The sequence below is a fragment of the Lagenorhynchus albirostris genome, chromosome 8, assembly GCF_949774975.1.
Source record: "Lagenorhynchus albirostris chromosome 8, mLagAlb1.1, whole genome shotgun sequence".
Taxonomy (NCBI): Eukaryota; Metazoa; Chordata; class Mammalia; order Artiodactyla; family Delphinidae; genus Lagenorhynchus; species Lagenorhynchus albirostris.
In genome coordinates, this window is record NC_083102.1 from 41,939,410 (window position 1) to 41,966,221 (window position 26,812).

Sequence of the window (26,812 nt, forward strand, 5' to 3'; positions counted from 1 at the left end):
TCAGTTCCTCTCTTCCCTTTGTCTCTTCTACCCTGTCATTTAGAGTTTCACCCACACTACCCCACCAGTCCACCTCTGTCCCGGTCACCAGTGAACTCTCCATTGCTAACCACAATGGTCAATTCTCAGTCCTATCTTACTTCACCTATTACCAGGGTTTGACACTGTTGTTTATTCTCTCCCTTTTTCCTCTTTGCTTCCAAGATCTCTCACAATCTCTGGTTTTTATTCTACTCCATTGGCCATTCTTTCTCCATCCCCTTGTTGGTTCTTCCCCTTGTCCTCCATCTGTAAACAGTAATGTGTTCCAGGCCTTAGTCCTTGGACCTCTTCTCTTCTCAGTTCGCATCCCCTTCCTAGGTGATATCACCAGTTTCATGCCTTTAAATGCCATTATATGCTGACTACTATCAAATTTACATCTCTGGTTCTGGCCTCTCTGGAGTCGAAGCTCTGGCTGGCTATTTCTTTTACTTTTCCGTCTCTGCTAAGGGTACCTCACATCTACAACAGGATGCCCAACTACACTCTTCTACACCTGCTCTCCTCTTACAGTTCCCTTCTCAGCTGCATCCCTCCCGTTGCTCCAGCCAAAAGACTGGGTGTCACCCTTGCTGACCCCTCTTTCTCTTTCCACATGCAGGCAACTAATCATTCTAACTATATCCAGAGGAGTCCAACTACTTCTTACCATTCTCACTGCTACCACTCTTATCTAGGACAATATCATCTCTTTCCTGAATTATTACATTAATTTCCTAATTGATCTTTCTACTCCCACTCTTACTGTTCTTAAGTCCATTTTCAGTTCACCAATCAGAATGATCTTATCAAAGAAAGGAAGTCAGATCACATCACTCTTGCTCAGAGTGACTCATCTTCCCATTCACAGTAAAATCCAAAGTCCAGACAAGGCCTGAAAGGTCCCATAGAATCTGATTCCAGCCCTCCCAGTTACCTCTCTGAACTTACCTACCTTTGTCTTGCTCACTTTCCTTTGAACATGCCCAGACCCATCTTAGCCCCAGTTAGGGCCTTTATACTTACTTACCCTCTGCCTAGGTTATGCAGCCCCCAATATCTGGTCCAATGCCTTGTCTTTTGCTTCCTACTATATCCCCAGAGCCTAGAATAGTGCCTGGGATAGAGTAAACACTCAAATATTTGTTGAGTAAATAATGATGTGTCTTTAAAGATGTCATACAGAGTATCTGTATTTTTAAAACTTTGTCTGAAGGTCTTTGTGTTTTAGTTGAAAAATTTAATCTATCTCCAAGTACCATGACCACTGATATATTTGGTATTGTTTCTTTCTACCTGTTTCTGCTCTCTGTTTAATTCAACTATTTGTTTTACTCCTTATTTTCTCTTCCTGTCTTTTGTTAAATTTATCAAGTCCCAGCACCACCCCCCACCCCACCCCGCTTTAATTACAGTTAACATTCCACAGCCACCACATGTCAGCCAGTGAGCTATGCAGTTGACACATTTTATTTCAGCTACAGTTCAAAATAATTCTCTAATAAAGAATGACTATCATCCCTATTAAGATGAAGCTTAAAGAGATTAATACTTTATTCAAATTCACATACGGTAATTTGTGACAGCTGAGCCTTATACCAGGTTAGTTTGAAACCAAAGTCCTTTCTCTAATGTTCATTATATTTCTTCTTAATATAATTATGCTTTTAAATTCTGAAAGACATAATTGTAAAATTGATATTTCTCTGTTATTGTTAGGAATGAAACTATACATTTTCTTTTCTTGTAAAATAGGAGATATTTAGTATGTGATTTTTTCCTTGTACTGCCCCTCCCTCAACCTATAGCATTGATTTAAAAAATCTGGGATTTAAAATCCAGTTTATTCATGCATCTTCTTTATCTTCTTTTTCAATTCTTTTTCTTAATGTTAATGTAAGGATCACAAATACATCAACCACAATCATTTAAATTTAATTCTAGTCACACTCATTTCATTGTTTAACGCTCATTTCTTCTGTTATACTCTGATTACTGGAATTGTGTTCTGACTTTATTCTCAGTTGTTGAAAAATGTTGAGTAATTGGTTGAGGAAGGATATATGGGTGACCCTCTTTATCAGTTCATACATATCTGAGAGTATCTGTTGCCATTATTATAACCTGACTAGCGTCACTGTCTTTCTCCTCAGAACTCTTTCAACCTTCCTTTGTCATCTAGTTTTTAAATACTGTAGATAGGGTAAAAGCTGATGCTAAATTCACTCTCTTTCCTTCGTTGGAAAATTACCTTTTTTTCCTATCCGATAAAAATGCTTTTAGAAAGTTTCCTTTGAAATTCAGAAATTGTACCAGTATTTGTTCAGTTGTAAATTTTTTTCATTCGTATTTACAATGTAACTGAGCCCTTCCAATTGAAAACTCAAGTCGTTACTTATCTCAGGAAAATTTTCTTGTTCTTTTTTTTTCCTCCTCTTCCTTATTCTTTTTGCTTCTCATTGTTCTGCTCTATTCAGACCTACTAAAATTCCTATTATATAAATGTTACAACTCCTGAATCTATTCCCTACTTCTTTCATCTTTTGTTTAATAATTTTTATTTCTTTAACTGTTTACTCTGATATTGGAAGAATTTCCTATATGAGTCTTCTAATTTGTTGATTCTGTTTTCTACAGCATCCGGTATTCTGTTTGCTGTCCTTATTGAGTTCTTTTAAAATGTAGTAATTATTATTTTGTGACTTTCAAGTATACTTTTACATTTTCAGATTGTTTCCTTTTCATTCCTGCTAGTCCCTGCTTTATTAGTATAGGGTCTTCTTAAATCTCACTAAAAACTTGAAACTACAAATTAGAGACTTAAAACATTTGTTTCTTGGAACAAGTCTGTTTCAAAAGAGATCACTTGTTCCGTTTTTAAAAATTGGTTTTCTTCTTTTGAATTGCTGAGTGTTTTGTAATTCCAATTATCTTTCTCTAGCTCATGTATAGAATGGGATGTCTGTTTAGCGTTAGGAGCTGAGATTAATTGTGAATAAAATCATGTGGCTCTTTGTTTAATCTTGCAGGTGCAGACTGAAGAAGGGGTAATAATTTAAACTTACTGTGAGTGTGCCAATTTGGAAATAAAATTATTCTATTTGGGTTAGGAAGTTGTTGCAGGTAGGTGGAGATAGCCTTGGAAAAGGGAGTTTTACCTTTGCATTGATTATATTACCCTGTCTGCCTCAGCAGCTGGAAATCAGCTGTTCCCTCACCATGCCCAGCAAAGCAACCTCATGGCCCTCCTCCAGAGCCGGTGGTGGTCATTAGCCCCGCATCCTTCAATGCACCAAGACCACAGTGTGCTAGCTGAGAGGGTGCTGCTGTGGGATCCCTTCCTCATGGCCTCCAGCCGTGTAAGAATCTGCTTCTCATCAACTGCTCAAAGATCTGCCATTATCATTAATCTCCGCTGCTCCAAGGTGGGGTTTAGGTGAAGCTCTGACAGAGGGCTTTTCATTTCTTCCCCATTCCCCCAAGTAGCTTTCCTCCCTGTACAGCAATGAACCGCACGCTGTTTGATGCTTCCCTCACTCCTTTCCTGTGGCTAAAATGTCAAAGTATGCAGTTGGCACTCTCCCTTCACACTGAGAGTCTCTATAAAATATGTTTAAAACTCCCTGGGATTGAACAAAACTTTCAAACACATGAAATTTGGACACAAGCCCAGAGGGAATCAGGCCTTCTTGCTCAGAGCTCAAACACTATTAGTTTAGATGAAGAAGAAAACTTCAGGAAACAAAGTTGCAAATCTGCTATTCTGGAAATTTATAGTTTTACCTGCATCAAGCCATGGAGCAGCAAGTATTTTGGCAGGTTTGCTAAAGAGGTTCAGTTTATGGATAATTCCTAGGTCTTAAATAATGACTTCTGGTGCTAGAAAGCAAGCAGTGTTGGTTCTAACACAGCTCTAAGCTGGCTTCTGGAATTTCTGAGGCAGTAAGTTTCTCATAAAGAGCAGTGTGGGGTGAGTGGGGCCCATCTCTAATCAGGCAAATAGCTTGGAGCAGGGGTTGGCAAACCCTGCTGTCTGCCACCTGTTTGGTATAGCCCACAAGCTAAGAATGGTCTTTACATTTTAAATGGTTGAAAAAGTTATAAAAGTAACATTTTGTGACATGCAAAAATAATATAAAATTAAAATATATTGTCTATAAAGTTTTATTGCAGGACAGTCACATTTTTCAATTTATGTATTGTATGTGGCTGCTTTCATGCTACAGTGACAGAGCTGAGTATATCTGACAGAGATCCTAAGGCCTGCAAAGCTTAAACTATTTTCTACCAGGCCTTTACAGAGTAAGTTTGCTGATCACAGGCTTAGAGCTTTAAGGGGCTGTGGAAATGTTGGCAGCAAGGAAAACTTCTACCCAGAAATTTTACCTCCTTAGGATGGTATTTAAAATGAAGAAACTCAGAATTTCATTTTGAGGCCCATATGGTGATGCTAATTGACAAAGCTGGTGAGATCTGATCTCTGCCAACACCTTATCCTCCCTATCTTTACAATGGTAGTTTTTGAGACATGCCTTAGGGTCATTTTAGCACCTGTAGTTCAAGCCAGAAGATGACAGAGTAGGATGACAGAGTAATAACTTCAGAGATGCATACTTAAGATTCTCTGTAAATTTCAATTATCTATGTTATTTTTATCCATCGTCTAATCTTGTGCCTCAACTATAATGAATAACTGAAAACTAGGTTGTAATTTTTTTTCCTCTTTCAGAGAAAACTTTCAGGGCCTTTAGAGAACAGTATAAAAGGTATTTGGGAAAGCTGGTGTTAGAAAGACTCCGAAAACATCATCCAGTTTATTGTTAAAGAATTAAAACACTTTTACTAATATTTCCCAAATTTGCATTTTAAAATGGAAAAATATGATATTTAAAATGTGTAAGAATCCAGTACTCAAACTTTAAATAAGTCAAATGTGAGCCTCCACTTCTCAGAATCCCCCTCCCCAGAGATAGTCTCTGTCCTCAGTTTGAAGGATATGTGTGTGCACACCCACATGTACTTTAAAGGTAAAATCCTACTTAAGTTCATACTGATACTTTCTATTTCAATTCAGGATGATAAAGTTTTTACTTAACCTCTCTGACCTTTTATCTGTACTTCTTTTCTCTCATGCTGAGCCTCTAGTTCTCAGTAACACCAGGAATGACAGAATATTCTGTCATTGCTCCTTTTTTGCTTTATCTCACAGCATAGAGAAGCACAGCAATCTCAGAATATGTATGTCAGCATATCTCCAACAATGTGCCAACTAAAAATAGTTAAAAATCTTTCTGTGGTTCTTTTTGTCCTTAGTGTAGATTCTGTTGATACTACAGTGTTGTGTTTTTTTTTTTAAGTTTTGTTTTGTTTTTTGTTCATACCACTAACCTAATGATACACATGTAGGTTCATTTGTTTTATTGTATTTTTTATTTTTTGGAATTTAAAAAAGTATAATTTTCTTATATGGTTATTTAATACATGATTTACATGGTTTCAAGACAAATCTACAGAACATGACTTATTCAAAGACAGTCAAAATTCTATATCTCCTCCATCCTATTTCTTCCCTCTCCTATCGGTAACCATTAAAAAAAAAAAAAAAGCATTGTTTATCCTTGTTTTTTAATATATTATGTTTTTTAATATAAGCAGATACATGTTTATATATGCTTCTTTTTCTTAAATTTTAACACTCTATACATTTTCACCTTGTTTTTTATGTAACAATGTACATTAGTATTTTATTACATATATATATCTGTACTATGTAAGTATATAATATACATGTAATGTATACAGTAATATGTTTGGGCTCAGTTGTGGCATATTGTTTTGTTATATTTAAATAGATATACAAGTATTTTATATAAATAATCTTTTACTATGTGGTCTATTTTATTAGCAACCTTTTTTTTAATACTTTTTTTTGGTAACTAGCAAGATTCATACTCTTGTTCTGTTTTCCTTTACACTAATATCTGTTAAGAACTCCTACTCTCCCTCTAATTTTCTTTTAAGTCCCCTCCTAGAAGCAATATTGAAATTAACTAGTAACTTCTTTTTTCTTCCCCCCTACTTTCCCTCTTTTTCAGCATCTGATTTGAAGTAACATCCTTTTAATCCCAGTTAATAAACATATATAATCAACAACTTTATTCTACTTACCATGTTCTTTCCCCATTCTCCCCCCCATTTTTGAGAACTGTATTTCATCTACCTTGTCGGAGAATACTGTATCCTTTCTTATAATCATGGTTTAGTCTTAGTTCTATAAGTAAATATATATTTAATGTCCCTGATGCATCTTATGTCAGTATCTCTCCCGTGTTTTGGTTGTCTGAAGTTCATTTTCTACTTGGTTCCTCAAGAAAGGCTATAGTGGGACCAAAATTCCTTGTCTTTTGCATGAACATGACAGTCTGTGGCCTCCATTTGTGAAAGTCAGTTGGACTTGGTATACACAATCCTTCCATCACATTTTCTTTCCTGCCATATTTTAGATATGTTGTTACTTCAGTGTCTCCTGGAATAAACTATGGCTGTCAAACTCTGATGACAATCTAATATTCTTTCCCATATAAGTGACAGCCTTTTTTCTGGAATGATCAAAAGATTTCATTCTTTTTCCTTTGTTCTTATTGTCCTTGATCAAAGGGCAGAAGGGGATGCCCAGTTCCCAGAGGATTATCTGGACATATTGCCTTCTTATTTCTTTCACTCATAGATGATGTGAAGGGACAGAAAGGTGGCATCAGTCTTCTGAAACATTATGCATTTGTTCCTCTTGTACCTCATGCTTTCTTAGAATGAGGAGTCCTTGGAGTACAATCCAAGACCCTCCCTACACTAACTTCTAGTGAGCTTGCCAACGGAATAAATTTTAAATTGTCAGAAGCTCTGCTGATGACCTTAGAGGCAGAGAAGTGGAAAATCATGGTGAAATGAAATGTAAGGATTATGTGGATTTTCCTTCTCTACATCATGGGTCCCATCCAGACAGCTGGCACTTGCATCATTTTGGTGGACTCAGTGGGAAGCTGAATGGAAGTCCTGCTCAGTGCTCTCTCCAGATGTCCTATAGTAGAGCCATTTCTTTAAAAAATCCTCCTCTACCTTTGAATTCTGAACATATTAGTCACTTTTTTCCTTAACATGTGGTCCAGAATAAGACTTTCTGCAGTATACTTTTGTGTACTTAGTTCATCTCTCCTCCTCATCTTCACCTTCCCCTATTTAGGATACCTGCTGCTGGTATCTGGGCTTTCTTCTAAGCATTCTGGCTAGCTTTGGGAAAAAGAAAATTCTGACATTCAGGGCTCCTGAAGAAGTCATGCGTGTCATGAACTGATTAGTCCAACCTAATAGTTGTTACCCAAATAGCCGACAACATAAGTTCACATATCACTCCTTATATTCTATCTTTAGAAGAAAACCAGTATAACTGATTTATGCAAAGCAGAAGAATATATATATATATATATATATATATATATGGGCGGGAGCATTGTATTGCCTGAGAAAATAAATAGATTAAACTACAGCCTAGTGAATAGTGAAATGGTTATGGTTCATAACTTAGTTTGCTAATTCCCTTAATCTTTCATAAATACAACTATACTTGAGTATTATGGAGACTCTTATAAAGTAGATTATGCAGTGTCTGTAATAAAGTAAAAGTGAAACATAATTTCAATGAAGTCAGCTAAAAAAAAAACAAACAAAAAACCCTGGATGTTAAAGGCAGCCACCACCAGTGAGAGGCAGGCTATTCGAAAGTAAAACTACTAAAGAAAGCAAATGGCAAAAGCTAGTAACAATGGTCTCTGCTTCATTTATTTTAAGGCTGGAGTGATTTGGGGAGCCAACCAGTTTTGTCATTATACCAATGAGGCAAGTAGGGCCCAGAGAGTGATCTGCCAGATCACACAATTAGTTAGTAGAAGATTTGGGGTTAGAACTCAGGGTTCTTTGCAACTAGTACTGGACTTTTTCAAAATGACTCTTTTTAATTTTTACTTCTGTTTATATATTTATAGACTCATAAATTGTTAGAGCCATAATGGATCTTAGAGATCATCTAATCCAGCCCACCATTTCCCTACCACACCCTCATTTTATAGGAGAAAGCAAAGCCCAGACACAGATAAGGAATCTGATCACACAGCTTCTTAGTAAAGAAACATCTTTTTATCATCTCCAATGAAGGCAGAGTTAGTATAAGAGACTGTATGCATAAAATGGAAGTTATTTTGTTTGGTAACCAGATTAAAGTCTGCTTTTAAATACAATCTATTAATTTAATAAATTAAAATAGTCTGGTAACAACAACCACAGAAAGGAAGGGATGACTTTCAACAGAACTAAATTTTTCTTTTCAAATTATATAAGTAGTTACCACAAAATTCTTTTAACTAGCAAGCTATGTTCCTGCATTTAAAACGTTACTCATTTATTCACAGCTTCTAAGAGGAAACATTTATAATACAAAACAGTCTCAAACAAATCAGCGGGTTTGATAGAGCAGCAGAGTTACTCACAACTGACTTATGGTCATAAGTTGTCCTCCTTTTTTTCTTGCTTGTGTCTTTCTTTCTATCTGTGTCTAAAGGATATTTGTTCCCTGCCTCACAATTTACTAAAGTTTATTTTTAGAGGCTGAATAATCTGTACTTTGCATGAGACCTTTGTTCTAGTCACAACAGTTAGACTTAAGAAACTAGTTTTTTTTTTTTTTTCCACAGTGGTACAGTTTACTTATTTAAGTTGCTAATAATGATATAAAACCAGAAATGTGTATTACTATTGAAAAGAAAAATTAGTAGGATTAAGTCACATAAATAAAAATAAGCTAAAATCTAAAAGCTTTTAAAAAGATTATTTTGTTTTTCCAAAATGTATTGCATAATATATTTCTGTTCTCAAATTAAAATGATTTATAATACAACTCCAATTGTATTATCTAAAGTTTTCATTTATTAAGTACTTTGTGGAAGCAACAAATATTGATATATTGTCTTCCAGTAATTTATAACATTATCTGCATAAATCTTTAGAAAAATATTGTGACAAGGAGTTGTTTACAAAGGCCTACTAGTAAAATATGATGTAAACATGAGCAAACTCATGAGCACGGACAACTTTAAATATTTTGTTTCCTGTAAATTAGATTTGATTTTAATGGATCTGTCATTTTCTCCCTGAATGCAGCTTTTTACTGGGTCTGTATTTAGAAAGAGAGAAAGTTAGAATGTAAATTGAAATAATATTTACTTTTTATTTAATTTTCTCTCTGACACGTATATTGTAGGATGGTTTAAATGAAGCATAGCAAGTTATAGCGACTGGAAGTCTCAATTTCATCTAAAATGATTATGATTATGTAACCAGCTTTAGGAACACATGATTTTGATACTCAATAATAACAGTGATTTAATTTTGTTACCTATAAACATTTATTGAGCACTTATTATATGCCAAGTACAAACATAAACTCTCTATATGTATTTAACTCATTAAATCTTAATAATAACCCTAAAAGCTAGGTCATATTAATATCCCTCATTTTGCAGATGAGAAAACTAAGACAAAGAGTAGTGAAGTAATTTGACCAAAGGCACACAACTGGCAAGTGGCAGGGCTAGGATTCGAGCTAAGCAGGTTCCAGTAACCACTACACTAGGGCAGCGGTTCTCCGAGTGTGGCCTCCAGGTCAGTAGCATCAGCGTTACCTGGAAACACGCTAGAAATAATATTCTTGAGCCATACTTCAGACTTACTAAATTAGAAACTCTAGGGTGGGGTCCAAAAATCTGCGTTTTGACCAGCCCTCCAGGTAATTCTGATGAACACTGTCTTAGTCTGTTGGGCTGCTATAACAAAAATGCCATAGACTGTGAGTAGCTTAAACAACAGACATTTATTTCTCACAGTTTTGGAAGCTGGTGAGTCTAAGATCAAGATGCTGGCAGATTCAGTTTTTGGTGAGGACCTGCCTGTGGTTCACAGATAGCTATCTTCTCACTGTGTCCTCACATGGCTGAAGAACAGAAAGCTAAAGCAAGCTCTCCTTTCTCTTATAAGGGTACTAATCCCATTTATGAGGGCTCCACACTTAAAACCTAATGGTCTACCAAAGGCCTCACATCCTAAAATCATCACATTGGAGATTAAGATTTCAACATGAATTTGGGGGACACAAACACTCAGTCTATAATACACTAAAGTTTGAGAACCACTGCCTAGATAAAGAAAGCATTGTTCTCTCCCTCGTTCAAAGGCCAACAGTGTAGTGGTAACGGTGGTCATGCAAACACATGATTGCCATCCATCTAGTAAGTGCATTTAAAGAGGAATATATTGGGTAAAGCAATGGTGCAAAGGAGAATGTGAAGGAAAAGGGAAGGTTTTGCTTTTTGATCATTAAGAAATTTGTACTCTAGTTTCAGAGATAGAAGAAGGGTAATCAGTTCAATACTGATAGAGTATGTTGGTTTTGCTTATCTAGAGTTTCAACAGATAGTTCAGATGACTTCCAATAGTTCTGAACATTTTTGCAGAATCAACATAATCACTGCAGCTACCCTGTATTTTGCCCACCTTCTGGCTATGATTGTGTCTCTTACATGTATATTAGTCTTGGAATTGATGGTTACACATTAGTCAGAAGAGATCTCTTAAAGATACCTAATGATGTATGCTTTTTGCCTAGAAAAATAATTTAGTGTTAGATATTAGAAAGGCCAACCTTCAATAATGGTACCCATTTTACTTATCTATTAAAATCCAAAGTAACTATTGTCTCTTACTTTGGGATATAACGGAACTGAGCATTACAAGGTACTGTCCTAGCTTGTAATACATAAGTCACTTAACCCATTAGGTGAGTTATCCCTTATTTTTCAGAGCACAGTATTCCAGAAATCCTCACAGTAGTCTTCCAGGCTAAATAAATTCTTTGCACTTTTCATTCTGCTGGAAACAGGGATTAGACATAAAGTAAACAACATGAGCTGTCTATTCTTCGTAACATCTTCGAAGAGACGGCCCTGATTTGCACCACTGTTTTCAATCACTTAAAAGGCAATAATTTAATTATGCCATCCTTTATATAAGAACTGCCATTGCTTTCAGTTCCCTTCCAGGCCTGACAAAAATAAATCACTTCAATAAATCCCTTTTTTCTCCCTCTTAGAGACAAGAATAAGTAATGATACCAGTGATCTTCCAAGGACAAAATAAATATAATGTACTTTGTATAGAAAAGCAAAATATTTCACAAGGCAGTGATTCATTGTGTTATTTAAACAATTTTTCTTGTGTATATGTGAAAAATGTTTAAATGATTTTATATAAGGGCATTTTTAGAGCGGCAGATACTACACTCTGCTTTTGAACTCAAATGCTTGGATAGAGCAGTCTATGTGCCTAGGATGGGCAACAGAATACACCTTAGAAATACACCATCCATAATTTCAGCTCATTGATGGTCACTCCTTTATGACTTTACAAAGAGAAAATATTTTCTAGGGTATCTGAAACAAGTTCTTTCCTCATGTGAAAATAACCACCTAATTCTTTTCTAAGTTCATTTTAAATATTAACAGTATGACACATGGCTTAGACTAAAAGGACATCAGCTTGAATGTATGTAATAGTTGTCATTTTATTAAAGGTTACTCATCTCAATTGACATTTTTCTTAATGACCCAAGTTACCCAAAAAGACAGTCATGCTCTAATATTACAGTGAATTAAGTCCTTGAGTAAGTGACTCAGCTGTTAAGGCTACAGGGGTCCAACATTACCAGAGTGTGGGCATATAAAACTTAAAATATATGGCAGTTAGCAAATTGATTAGTTAGGGTCCATGTTATGCCAAGTTACCCTTTCTGTTAATTTCTTCATTTACTGGTGCCTCTTAGTAAATGATAAAATATTTTCATGTCAACAAGTCCAACTCAAGGGATTCAACAAGTTCACGGGATCTTTAAAAATAGGTTACAGTTTTAAACAGGTGATATGGACTCATTAAAGCTTAATGTTATATTTTATGATAGGTATAATTTTATAATAGAACTGCAAATAACATACTTTTCAAGTTTTCTGCTGACTTTTACATTCAATCACTGAGAAAAATCCTCCTGTTTGGATCACGTTATTCTGAATTAGGATTATTCATATGGGTGAAATAAACTGGAAAAAAATATAATCTAAAAGAACAGAATTTTTACCTGCTTTAGATATACTTTTATAGGGCACTAATATTTACTGCGTACCTCCTATGTGCCACTTTTGAGCAATTCAAATGCCTTACCTCATTTAATTCTCATAGTTATAGTTCTTATCACTATTACTTGCTTTACTTTTATTTTTCCATAGCACTATCATCATCATCTAATATGCTACACATTTTTCTACATATTTTTCTTATCATCTTCTCCTTCTCCCCCAGACCTCTCTCCCATTAGGCAGGGATTTTTACGTTTTGCTTACTGCTGTCTCCATAATTCCTAGAATAGTGCCTTGTTCATAAAAGGTGCTAAATAATTTTGGGGGGGATGAATGAATGACTTCCCAATTTACAGATGAAGAGAGGTTAAGGAAGTAACAAAACTAGAATGTGAAAATGGTTTTAGGTGGTCCATATACTCATCTATCCATTCATCCATTTGATGAGTGACTTTAAAGCCCATGAAATTTCCAATATACCACATTGCCTCCAATGCATTTCCTATATTGATATAAAAATCAGCATGATAATGACAAGTTTTATCGATTCATTATAAGTTCCCCAAGTATCAGCGTTAGACCAGCAGTTCTTCTCTTTTTGTCCATTGGTAGGTTACCATTTCTTATGATAGTTTATGATTTGTAATTAATTTTGAATAAACATGTCCAAAGTTCAAATGGTACAGAGGCATATATGGAGAAAAGTATCCATCACACACCTTCTCCTCCACTAGAACCACCTGGGGAGCTTTACAATTACTGAAGCCTGTGTCCCACCCCATAGATTGCGATTTACTTGATCTGTGGGTATGACCTGGTTTTGGAATTTTTAGAAGAGCCTCAGGACAGACTGTGCTTCAGGTAAAGGTAAAGCAACAAGGACCAAATATAACCTCTTGCCTTAAATAACTAAGAAACACACAAAATATATGAAACAATGCTTTTTTAAATGATACTGGACACAAGGCAAAAAAAGACAGTAATCCCTGAAAGATGGGAAACAAATGAGGTGAGCCCTATGATGGACCCAGCTTATAGTCTGAGAGAGTATCTAGGCCATGGCACAGGGAGAGAGAATATAGGCTGAGCCTGGCAGACTCCCTGAGTTGAGCACTCAGAGCTGAGAGTTCAATGAGAGCAAACAGTGAGAATCCACAGGACAGACCACAGGAGAAGAGAACGCCAAAGTCCTACAGGGGGGTCCCTCTTGAGTGTTCAGCTGGGAGCTGACTAGCACATGTGTGAGGAAACTACCAGAGGTTGCGGGGAAGGGAGCACCTGAAAAGACTGGAGGCAACAGTACCTAGTGTCCATACAGCGATAAAAATAACGCCTGTTCTAACTAGATGGACTGGAAAATCTTGCAATTTGCAGGGCATTTGATAGAATACTCAGACGGGTTTTGCTTTAATAGTGAGAACAAAATTAGTCCTAGACTAAACAGTATTCCAGTCCTACCTAACGTATCTTGAAAGCAAGACCCCAAACGATCACTTATTTCCAAGTAGCTTAACTATATCCTAGAACAAAGCTCAAGAATATTTATAAGAATACAGAAATATCCAGCAACCACCAAGATAAAATTCACGTCTGACATCCAATTAAAAATTACCAGAAATGCAAAGTAGAAAAATATAACCCATAAATTAACCCATTGAAAATAACCCAGAACTGACACAAATATTACAATTAGCAGACAAAGACATTAAAACAGTTATTATAACTGTATTCCAAATAGCCAAAAATTAAGTAGAGACACGGAAGAGGCCCAAGTGATCCAAATCAAAATTCTATTATGGTTTATCACAGGATATTGAATCTAGTTCCCTGTGCTATACATTAGGACCTTGTCAAAATTCTAAAGATGAAAACTATAATGTATAAAATGAAAGATACACTGGATGGGACTAATGGCAGATTAGATGTTGCAGATGAAATAATTAGAGAACTTTAAGACACAGCAATAGAAACTATCCAAAATAAAACAGAGAGCAAAGAGAAATTTTTTTAAATTTTAAAAAATGAAGAGTATCAGTGAGTTGTGGGGAAACTAATATAGTCTAATAATAATATAATATAGTCTAATATAATATAGTCTAATATATATAATATAACTAATATAGTCTAATATATGTGTAACTGGAGAACTGGAGCCCCTCAAAGGTGGATGGGGAGATGAAGGAAGAACTATATTTGAAGAAATAATGTTCAAAAATTTTCCAAATTTAATGACAACTAAAAACACACAATCCAAAGAGGGCCAACAAACTGAAGCTCAAGAAGCATTAAGAAATAACACCAAGGCACATCATAATCAAATTGCTCAAAACCAGTGTAGAAAATATTGAAAGCAACCAGGGAATTAAAGACATAGTAGATAAGATAAGGATGACAGCAGATTTCTTGTCAGAAACAAAGTAAATGAGGAGACAGTGGAGCAACATTTCTAAAAGTGCAGAAAGAAAAAAGTCTGCTCACCTAGAAATTTATACCCAGCAAATATGTTAAAAAAAAAAAAAGCGGGCTTCCCTGGTGGCACAGTGGTTGAGAGTCCGCCTGCCGATGCAGGGGACACGGGTTCGTGCCCCAGTCTGGGAAGATCCCACATGCCGCGGAGCGGCTGGGCCTGTAAGCCATGGCCGCTGAGCCTGCGCATCCGGAGCCTGTGCTCCGCAACGGGAGAGGCCACAACAGTGAGTGGCCCATGTATTACAAAAAAGAAAAAAAAAAAAAGCAAAATGAAGACTTTTTTCAGACACACAAAATTGCACTACAGATATGTTAAAGAAAGTCCTTCAGGTAGAAGGAGAATTATATCAGATGTCAACCTAGATCTACGCAAAGGAATGAAGGACAGTGGGAATGGTAACTACAAGAATAAGTAGATCGATTTTTTTCATATTATTCAAATCTTTTAAAACATAATTCACTGTTTAGACAAAAAAATAACAGTGTAGTGTGGCGTTTCTGTAAAAGTAAAACGTCTGACAAGAACGGTACAAAGGTTAGAAGAGAGAAATAAAAGTAATGTTATTGTGAGTCTTATACTTAAAGTGGTAACTATCACTTGCCAAGCAGATTGTGACGTGTTAAAGATATTTACTGTGAACACTAAATCAACCACTAAAAAACCAAAAGTTATAAATAATAAACCAACAAAGGAGATGAAATGGAATTATAAAATATAACCTAAAAGAAGGCAAAAAGAGGAAGAAGTTTTTTTTGACAAAGATGCAGTGGTAATTCAGTGGAGACGGGGTCATCTCTTCAACGAATAGTGCTGGAATAGTTGGCTATCAATAAGCAAAAAATGAACATCCATCCATACCTCATGCTTATACAAAATTAGCTCAAGGCAAATTATGTATCATTATGTGAAACCTAAAACTATAAGAACTTCTAGAAAAAAAAATTAAGAGAAACATTTTTTTTTTTTTTTTTTGCGGTACGCGGGCCTCTCACTGTCGTGGCTTCTCCCGTTGCGGAGCACAGGCTCCGGACGCACAGGCTCAGTGGCCATGGCTCACGGGCCTAGTCGCTCCGTGGCATGTGGGATCTTCCCAGACCAGGGCACGAACCCGTGTCCCCTGCATCGGCAGGCAGACTCCCAACCACTGCGCCACCAGGGAAGCCCAAGAGAAACTTTTATGGTCTTGGTTTAGGCAAAGATTCTGGGATAGTATAGCAAAAGCATCCATAAAATTGCAAACAATAAATTGGACTTTATAAAAATTAAAAACTTCTGCTGTTTAAAAGACACTGTTAAAGATGAAAAGACAAGCCACAGCCTGGGAGAAAATATTTGCAAGTCATACATCCTATAAGGACAAGCATCCCGAATATATATTGAAATCTCAAAACTCAATAATAAGGAAACAACCTAATTTTTAAAATGAACAAAATATTTGAGCAGTTTTACCACAGTTGATACATAGAAGCAAATAAGCACATAAAAAGATGAGCAACATCTTAGTCATTACGGAAACACAAATTAAAACTATGATGACATACTAGTACCTGTGTATTAGAATAGCTACAATTAAAAAGACTGATCACACCAAGTGTTGGTGAGAATGTGGAGGAATGGAACTCTCATACACTGCTGAGTGGGAATACTAAAATAAATGATACAACTGCTTTGGAAAATAGGTTGGCAGTTTCTTAAAAAATTACACATATACCGACCATACGATCCAGCCATTCCACTCCTAGGCATTTTCCCAAAAGAACAGAAATCATGTATATTTAAAAATACATATTAATATATGCAGCAGCGTCATGTGTAACAGTTAAAAACTAGAAACAACGCACATGTCCATCAGCAGATAAACAGGTAGACTATAGTATGTCCATACAATAGAATGCTACTCAGAATAAGAAAGAATGAACTATTAATATGTGAATCTCAAAGTAATTGAGCCAGATAAAAAGATACACATAAGGTATGATTTCATTTTTATAAAATTTTAGAAGACACAAACTAATGTGTAGGAACAGAAATCATACTAGTGTTTTCCTTGGAAAAGTATGTTGGGGTGGAGACCAGGGAGCATGATGGGCACGAGGAAACTTCTGGAGGTGTTACATACATTTATTATCTCACTTGTGGTGGTGGTGTCACTGGTCACGTAAGCCCAAATCAATCAAACTGTACAATTTAAATATATGCCACTTACTGTATATTAATTTTACCTCAATATAGTTGTTGTTTTTTAAGAGCTTTAGGTAACTCAAGTGTATTTGGGACAAATTTGGGAATCATTGCTCCAGTAGGTCCCTAGTTCCACACTACAGAGACAACCTATTCTACGCAGCTTCCTGTTCTGGAAATTGGAACATTCTGGAAATACTGTGCATATACAAACATACATATTTCTTGTTTTAAATTCACAAATGGTAGCAAACTTTATACACTGTTCTGTACTTAACTTTTTTCACTTAATATGTCTTGGTGATCATTCCATATCAATAAATATGGAATGGCCTCATTTTTTTAAACACCTACATGTTAATCCACTGGATCTGGATTTTGCCTGATCCCAGTGATTTTGGCTACATGAGGTAGTACTGTATGCTTATTTTAAAACCTTTTGGGAGTAAAGATATAACTTGAATAGTTGTTAGAATTAATTTTTCTTTTAGGCATACCTTTAAGTCTTCATTTGCATGCTATATGACACAATGCTTTAATCTGTATGAGTATACAAGCTTTCTAGAACACCAAATTCACTATTAGTATTTTTTCACAGGTAAAGTCTGTATATCTCTGTGAAATGTTGACAAGTATTACATTTTGAAAAGTTATTATGACATTTTATTTGCTTTCCTTATCCTCTCAAGATGAAATTTGGTGTTCGGTTTGTCCTTTATTCAACACACTTTTTAAAAATCCTTTTTTTGTCCTTTGGTGGTTAATTTGGTGTTGGTCTTTAGGCCACAGCTATTCTTGGAGATGTATACTGTATAAGCTAATCTGTTACCAACTTCCATTTTTGGCAAAGAAATCATTTGGCTAAACTCTAGCTGGGGGCTTCCCAGGTGGCACAGTGGTTAAGAATCCACCTGCCAATGCAGGGGACACGGGTTCAAGCCCTGGTCTGGGAAGATCCCATGCCGTGGAGCAACTAAGCCTGTGCGCCACAACTACTGAGCCTGCGCTCTAGAGCCGGCGAGCCACAACTACTGAGCCCACGTACCACAACTACTGAAGGCCACATGCAACAACTACTGAAGCCTGTGTGCCTACAGCCTGTGCTCTGCAACAAGAGAAGCCGCCGCAATGAGAAGCCCATGTACCACAACAAAGAGTAGCCCCTGTTCACCGCAACCAGAGAAAGCCTGTGCACAGCAACGAAGACCCAATGCAGCCAAAATAATTAATTAATTAATTTCTTAAAAAAACCTCTTATCTGGTGTTTTTCTCTCTTAATGGCAGCAGGTTGAACTGGCAAATACCAAAATAAGTTTTGTTTTTAAAGTTAACAACACTCTTTAGTTTTTAGACTATATTGCAAGAGAAAGACCATCTACAAAGACAATGCACCAATTTATTTGGGGGCTTAAATTCCCTAGTGGCCCTTTATGTGTCCTTCATAGGTTTTCCATAATTTTCAGTCTTAAAGCAACAAGAATCTCAAAGTGGCCATTATCCATACTACCCATATTGTCATATACTCTATGCACTTACTAGGTTTATTAGTGAACATTGAGTCTTTTTTATGACTAATGATATTCTGAACTTTGGGCCAGTATTTTATCAGATGTTCAATCAGTGCAGTTCGTTATCAGGTGAGTATTTGTTTTGTATTCATTAGCTAATGAAGTCACAGGATTGCAGCTGTTTGTAGTAAATTCACCAGTCATTTTTTCACATCATTAAATTCCATATTCCTATGGTCAGGTTTTATAGCTCCTTGTTCACCTTTGACCCTAATTTTGTAGAATTTCAGGGAATTGTCCTTATCCTGTCCAGTTAGGTTTCTTGTATTTATATGCCTGAGGTCATGTTTCTGAGGCATCTACAATGAAATAAACGTACATGTTTTGAATGTTATCTTTCCCTGAAGTGGTGGTATTTTTTTAAATATTTTTTAAATTAATTAATTTATTTATTGGGCTGTGTCAGGTCTTAATTGCGATGTGCGGGCTCTTCGTTATAGTGCTCGGGCTTCTCTCTAGTTTTCTAGAACACTAGAAACGTGTGGCCTGTGGGTTTTCTCTTCTCTAGTTGTGGCGCATGGGCTCTGTAGTTTGCGGCACGCGGGCTCTCTAGTTGAGACGCGTGAGTGAGCTCAGTAGTTGTGGCATGTGGGCTTAGTTGCCCTGCGGAATGTGGGATCTTAGTTAGTTCCCCGACCAGGGATAGAAACTGCAGCCCCTGCATTGGAAGGCGGATTCTTTACTGAAGTGGTGGTCTTTTGGCTGATAAAATGGTTTTACTGACTGGTAAATCATCTTTAAGACTCCTCTTCTTCTCTGAGTACTTAGCTTTTTAGTTTACTCAGGATGTGTCACTCTCTAATCTAGGGAAAGTGTGGAGAGCCTGATTCAAAAGCATTCCTATGCCCGCTCACCCATCCGTACCTATGGAGGAGAAGAGGATGTGCTGGGGGATGAGGTTCAGACAACACAAAATCGAGGTAAGACCGCTTCTGGGCTATGCAACTGCTGGACAGGGAGGTGATGAGGCTCCTAGCCCTCAGGGAAGAGACTGCCCCAGAGTATTTCAGAAGCCTCTTCAGGAAGGGACAGCCTGAGGCTGATCATTATTTTGTCTTTGCATCTTAAGTGATTATGCTGCCTAAAGCCTTCCTGTAGTTTGTTTTCCAGTAAAAGGACATTGAGCCTCTGAGTCAGGGCCCAGGAGTTATTTGTCTGTGATCTACTACCAAAGAGCTATTTGGACTTTGGGGGTGGCCCCTTAGTCTTTCTCAACCTCAGTTTGACAATCTGAAAATCGGGGAATATATCTGTTTTACTTATATCAGGAATATCTTATTAGGATCAATGACTAGAATGGAAAACACTTTTAAAAAGAAGATTCTCCTAGTGAACACATTGCGTAGAGACGGTGGCCCAGGTGGTGAGAGTAGGGGAATACTATAAAGTTCCTTTGCTGCAGATGTTCATAGAGGAGCCCTCTGCATCTGGGAGGCCAGAGAAAAGAAACCAGAGGGGGGTGCCCAGGCACAGGGATGTTCACATGGGGAGAGTCCTCTGTCATATTTTTATGTCCATGATATGGAATAGCATAAACAGTCAGAACATATGATGCCTCATAGCTAAGTCCAGATGAGCTACTAGTAATTATACAACTGGAAAATTCAGTGTCAAATTTTGTTTAAACTTCTGGATACTGTGATATAAGAAAAACTTACTCTTGCAACTTGTCAAATATCTAATAAAATATTATGGACGCTAAGCTGTCATTCCTGATAGTTTGTAATGATGTATATTACCATTATTACTTAGTATATTATTATATACTAAATATATGATACAGTATACATATATATTTTATTTTATATTGTGACAATTTGTTCTTTTCTATTGATGTGGCTTCTCATCTTGCTCAGTACTATGCTATTTTCATAAATGCATTATTTTGTTTTTGTAACATGATAACGTATTTTTATATCTGGTAGGGAAAATCTATCCTTGTTATAATTTAAAAAATTCTTAAATTCTGTCATTATTTGTCCCGATAATTTTGAGAATCGAGTTGAAGAGGGAAAAAACATTGGCATTTCATTGGCTTTACACTCAACCAATAAATTAATTTGGGAATAAATGACTTTTAAAAAATTTTTATTTTTCATCCAAAAATATGGCATGTGTCTCCAATTATTAAAATCTTTCCTTACATCTCTATTTCAATAGAGTCGTGTGAAAAATTTCAAATAAGTATCATGCATTTCTTTTCAGAGTAATTTCTAAGTATTTATGCTTTATTTTTGACAGTGCTTTTGTTTCCACATAACTCAGCTATGCTGAGTAGAGCTGGCATATTAAAATGTGTTTGGATTTTGTGTATCTGTCTTAAATGTAATCAACATAGTAAATGTTCTCATTATTTCCAAAAGAAAAGAGTTACAGAAGCTAAAGAAAAGAAAAGAAAAAGTCTTGTGGGTTTTCATAGTGGCTTTGGAAACCAGGTAGCTTTGTTGAGGCTTGTCTGTCCAGCCTTACTTATAGGGATGCTACAGAGGTTAGGATGGATATCAGCTATTTGGAAGTCCTTTAAAGGGAATCAGGTCATTACCTTCAGGCAGGTTGCTAGTGTTTTGGCCACTCTCAGGGAGTATGCAGGCCATCTATTAAGTCAGTAAATTCTCTTTTCCATATATGGTATAAATGATATATTCTTGTGTGGAAAGCTAGATATGCCTCATGATTGACCTGTCTCTCTTTTAAATTATAGATCTATTACATAATTTTAAAAATAAAATTGACCCTTACAGATAATGTAATTCTTTTTTTTCTAAACATCTTTATTGGAGTATAATTGCTTTACAATGTTGTGTTAGTTTCTGCTGTATAACAAAGTGAATCAGCTTTACATATACATATATCCCCATATCTCCTCCCTCTTGTGTCTCCCTCCCACCCTCCCTATCCCACTTCTCTAGGTGGTCACAAAGCATGAGCTGATCTCCCTGTGCTATGCGGCTACTTCCTACTAGCTGTCTATTTTACATTTGGTAGTGTATATATGTCCATGCCACTCTCTCACTTCGTCCCAGCTTACCCTTCCCCCTCCCCGTGTCCTCAAGTCCGTTCTCTACGTCTGCGTCTTTATTCCTGTCCTGTCCCTAGGTTCTCCAGAACCTTTTTTTTTTTTTAAGATTCCATATATATGTGTTAGCATACGGTATTTGTTCAGATAATGTAATTCTTGATTTGCACACTGGAGTAGAGTTTCCAGTCTAATGAGACTTTTTTTTCCTTTCAGGATCAGCCTTTACAACATCTGATAATTTGTCTCTCAGTTCCTGGGTATCATCTTCATCCAGTTTTCCTGGATTTCAGCACCCACAGTCCCTGACTGCTCTTGGCACCAGCACAGCATCCATAGCGACACCCATTCCTCACCCTATACAGGGTTCCCTGCCACCATATAGCCGACTTGGGATGCCTCTAACCCCATCGGCCATTGCCAGCTCCATGCAAGGGAGTGGCCCAACATTCCCCTCATTCCACATGCCCCGGTATCATCACTACTTTCAGCAGGGGCCCTATGCTGCTATCCAAGGACTGCGCCATTCCTCTGCTGTGATGACGCCATTTGTATGACTCTTCTAAAAATAGGAGAATCTAGATCCAGAATGTGCAAATGGGTATGGAAATATAAGACAGGGTTGGGTGGGTGGGATGTGGGGTGTTGGAGCCGGGGCTCTCCAGGAGACATGGGACCTATTAGAGAGGAGAGCTGGACTCACAATAAAACCAACCACTGAGGGAAAGCACCATGGACCAGGATTCATCTGTAGTGGGGGACATCTTCTGGCTTTGAGAGAGAATCAGTGTAAAGTTCTTAGCCAGCCTAAGTCCTGCAACTATTGGATATCAATGTACCAAGAAAGTTTAATAATACAAGGCAGATGAATCTTAAGATGCATTATTCCTAGTGGTTAAAAATGCTGTGTCAATGCAGTAATGTATAAAGTCAACATGTATAGGTTTTCTTTCTACTTTCCACAGGTTAAAAGAATCTTCAAAGAGGCAATACTATATAACATACCATAATGCATAATGACTAACTGAAGTCCATTTCTCCCTATAGAAATGAGAGCCAATAGAGAAGTATTTGTAGTGCTGTAGCTTAAGCATGTTTAGTTTTTCTTTGTGTTAGTTTGCTGGGGAAGGAGCTGAGATAATGCTAATGCATCCTAATTTGTGGATGAATAGGTGGTAATGACGTCACAAAGTTCTTTCTGTAATATTGAAGGGCCAGTACCTGACAAGTTCTTTTTCACAGTCTTTTCTTTCTTTCTAATTCTCTTTCTTGCAATTACTTGCCATTTATGTAGGAAAAATCTTCCATATACGAATAAAACTGAGGTTTTATTTTTCTGGGCTGCATTCTAAATACACTGCTGATTTATTCACTGAGGGACACTTTAAAGTCTCTACACCTTGACGCATGAGACTTTCTTTCACTACAATAAAAAGATGGTTGCCCTATTCTAAAAGGAATTTTTCTGCCGTGGGTACCAAAGCTCCCTTCATTTTTACTTCAGCTTTGGGAGACTTTATGGATGTTAAAATGCACCAGGCCAAATTCTCATTTTCAGTAAATCTGCTTTGTTGTTTGATTAGCTGCTGCCACTGACTGACAAGGATTTATGAATGACCATTCTAAATGCCCATATAGCCACCACTTAACCTTTCGTCACGAATAGGTATGTGTCCATCTATCTGATTGGCCCTTTTTTCTCACTGTATTACATTCAGTAATTCTACCATTTTTCTAGGTGCATGAAATTGCATGTTAACTCAATGACACCCTGACTGAAACATTGGAAGTGCTTATAAGTAAATCTAAAGGATTTATCCACTTTATTTTCAACTCTTGCTATCTTCTTAAGCCTTCTTTTAATATTTATAATAGTAATTATATTGTAGTTATATATAATTTCTGTATTATTTTTGAGCCATATATATCTAAGCATTTACAATCAGGGTAGTACATTTGGCATTTTGCAACAGTTCATTTCCCTAATAACAGAGGTTTAATGAAATTTGTAGTCCTTCAATTTTAGATATAATGCATTCTAGCTATAGAATTTAACCTGTCTTCTTCACAAAGCTCCCCAGTATTCTTAATTTTTAATGTAATATTCATTCTACTTCATTCTGACTACGAAAGTATTGAATCTGTTCAAAGAGATGGGAAATCTTGCTGCTGAGAGTAGAGGTGTATTTGGAAGTCAAATGTAATATACTTATCACATCAAACTCAAGTGGGATTTTATTTGGTTGTTTTAATGTTAGGCTTTTCCATATCAAATGACTTTCTTGGGCATTTCCAGCCTGTGAAACAAGGTATAATTGGCACAACCTGTCTAAGTGATGCTATTGTTGGACCTTGCAATTGACTTTCTCCACTGTATTCCAAGGTTTGGTTATGGAGAAGCACCAGCTGCGTTAACCAAACATCTCAAAGTCCTATGGCAGACACGGTAGGCTTATTTCTAACTTCTTCCATGTTATGCTATAGTATCCACAGGTAGTTTGTTTTCAGACACAGCACAGGTGTGCGTTTCTTTGAAAAAGTAGTTATGCATAATGTTTAAAGTACATATCCACAGAGCTTAGGATGGGGATTTAATGTTTAATAGTTGGCCTGTTGTCAGTGCTTTTAATACAGAGTACTGCTACTTAAAGCAAGAATAACAAAAGTAAATACTATTTTACATGATACTACTTAATACCCTAATAAATGACTGGTCTACTAAAGCAAATCCATATCTGAATTTTCTTTTCAACAAGCATGAAAGGATCATTTTAATACTATTTTGACATTTTTCCCAATTGGTGTGTCTCAAAAGTAGGTTTATATTTTTTTGTTAAATATGGTTTTATGCTAGTACGTCCTGAATTCATAACTTTATTTTGTAATTAATCAACATAAGACTAAAAATAAATAGCATGCTTAGAGAAGAGCAAAGACTAAGACACCAAAGCATGCTCTTGGAAAATCACACCTGAAATTCTTGGATACACTTTTTAAGTATCTGGTATTATTTGAACAAGAAAGAAGCAGCACAGGTGAAATGGAGCTTAACCTGGTCAGTCACTCTAGTCATGGAAACCAGGGGTAGATATATGACCCCACCAGGGTTCTTCTGAGCTCTTCTGCTTGTTGATTATTACTTAACCCCTTGGGTATTTAACATTTAAAACTCTAAAGTCTATTTTACCAAAAACAATTGCAAGAACTAGATAACTAGGGACAAAGCCAACTGAATAATAAAGAGCATGAGTTATGGTATATTTGGAATAAATTCAGGGTCCCCCCCAGGTATATTACAGTATTAAAAAGTCTGGCTAACGTATGGTGCTGCTAAAAAGCGGCACTACCAGAATGGCTTTATCTAACCCAAAAGAATTAATTCATAACTTAGTAGATTCTACATATGTGATATGTTTTGAAAATGTTTATCAATAATTCTGAGTAAGCTCATTTATTTCTTTTACTTAGTAAGTCTTCCCCCCTCCTCTGTCCACCCTTGGCAGTATAAAGATAAACATATCCAGTTTGTATCCAACATATCACAAATTATTAGGTAACAAGGTCTACATTAATGAATTTATATTACATTGCTGGTCCTTTTGAGTTTATAACAATGGTATGTTGTCTTAAAGGTCTACCACCATTTCTAGCAGGTGGGCACAGAGTAGGAGATATTAAGACACTTCCTGATTATGATGCATCATCTACTAAACACCCTGTGTAAGAGTCACATTGACTTTGTGGGATATTCCAAAACCTCCTCTCTCCATCCTTATCCACATCTCTGTAATTGCACTTCTCCAGCCACAATGCCCCACCCTGGGGGGATAAAAAGGAAACCCTCTAAAAGCCCAAGAATAAGTATTCTTAGAAGCAAAGCATCTTCATCCCACACTGCCTATGAATTTTTCATAGAGATATTAGGATATTTATCCCAATTCTGAATTTCACATTAGCTTTTCAGGCTGTCCTGCTTATATTTAAGCTGAATTATACTAAGAAAACTGAGCTTCAAATAAGGTAAATGGAGTGACTTTACCACCTCATTAAAAACACAGTCAAACTCAAGCCATGACTCAGTAACTAAAGTTCAAAAAGTCAGTTATGTAATGTACAGGATCAAATATGGCAAGAAGAACAATATTTTTACTCAATCTTCCATTGACCAAGTAAGGAAAACTGTTTTCATTATTAAATGTGTATGGAATTGATAATTACTACAAACAAAACAATATTATACTATAAATTTAGACTGGACAGAAATGAAGCACTGGACAGAAAAAATTTTCAGCTGGCTCCTTTAGAGAGCTAGGCTTGGATGGAGGATGGATTTTATAAATTTTTATATTATTTCAGAATGTAAGGATTTTATGTAAACAAGCAAAGGGAAGGTTAAAAACTCTTAAAATTTTAGGAAATCATAACATTCTTTCTTCACTACTATTCCATGCCAGTTATAAAATATTCCAATACTTAGCTTTCTTCAGCATGCTTAAATATGCAAAGGTTCATTTATAAATATTTGATAGACAAATAATCCATAAGTATTCTCTGGCCCTTATTTCTCTGTCTCTCCCTTAGATAATTCCAACCTCCTCCCCTGATAATAAGAAAATAAAAACATTTTGGTGAAATAGTACATCTGGACAAAAAATACAGCTTGTTGTATTTTACTTCTGGTACATTAAAATACTTTATTTAGTTGTTGTTTTTCTTAGTTTCAGAAACCTAAAAGAAGGTCTTCTATTTCCTAAAGGATAAAATTGGATCTAGCCTCTTTAGTAGACTCTATCACCGTTCTATTGTTTGCTGTGTTCATTTGCTTAACGAATTGCGTGAGAACAGTCACTGTAATGAAGTGTGTGTGCTGGGGGTGGTGGGAAGGGCGTGGGAAATGTTTTATGAAAAAGGAAGTTATAAGCCTAATACTATAAAGTAACATCTAATGAAGTTCTTTTTAAGTGCAATATATTTATTTCTGCTAGAAATGTATTATCAACATTATGTAATATTTGAAGCATTACATGTTATTTGTAAACAGCTTAAAATTATATATTACCCAAAATTGTACGAAAGTACAAATGTGTGGATGTTAATTTCTTTCATTAAATATGATGTGTTTTGATATACATGCACACATTTACACCTTTCATTATCTCACACACTTTGTGACTTTTGGTACCCATTTCCTCACCTGAAAAAAAAAAAAGAGGAGGATTAGGTAAGATCAGGGGATCATAACTGGCCACTCCTAGGCCAGACACAACACACAGCAGTTGTGGTTTTGTCACAGGGCTGTGGTTTTGTCTTTAGTCGTACTTGAAAG

The 26,812-nt window shown here is 36.3% G+C and overlaps 1 protein-coding gene across 1 annotated transcript in view; it reads left to right on the top strand.

Annotated features, from left to right (window-relative positions):
* Positions 1 to 26,514, top strand: part of TBX20 (T-box transcription factor 20) — a 55,487-nt gene extending 28,973 nt beyond the window's left edge. Inside the window, exons 7-9 of the mRNA XM_060156027.1 lie at positions 19,278 to 19,390; positions 21,703 to 22,087; positions 26,068 to 26,514. Coding sequence (XP_060012010.1) covers positions 19,278 to 19,390; positions 21,703 to 22,043 — 454 coding nt within the window. The 3' untranslated portion in view covers positions 22,044 to 22,087; positions 26,068 to 26,514. The remainder of the gene's footprint in view (positions 1 to 19,277; positions 19,391 to 21,702; positions 22,088 to 26,067) is intronic.
* Positions 26,515 to 26,812: the final 298 nt, after the last annotated feature.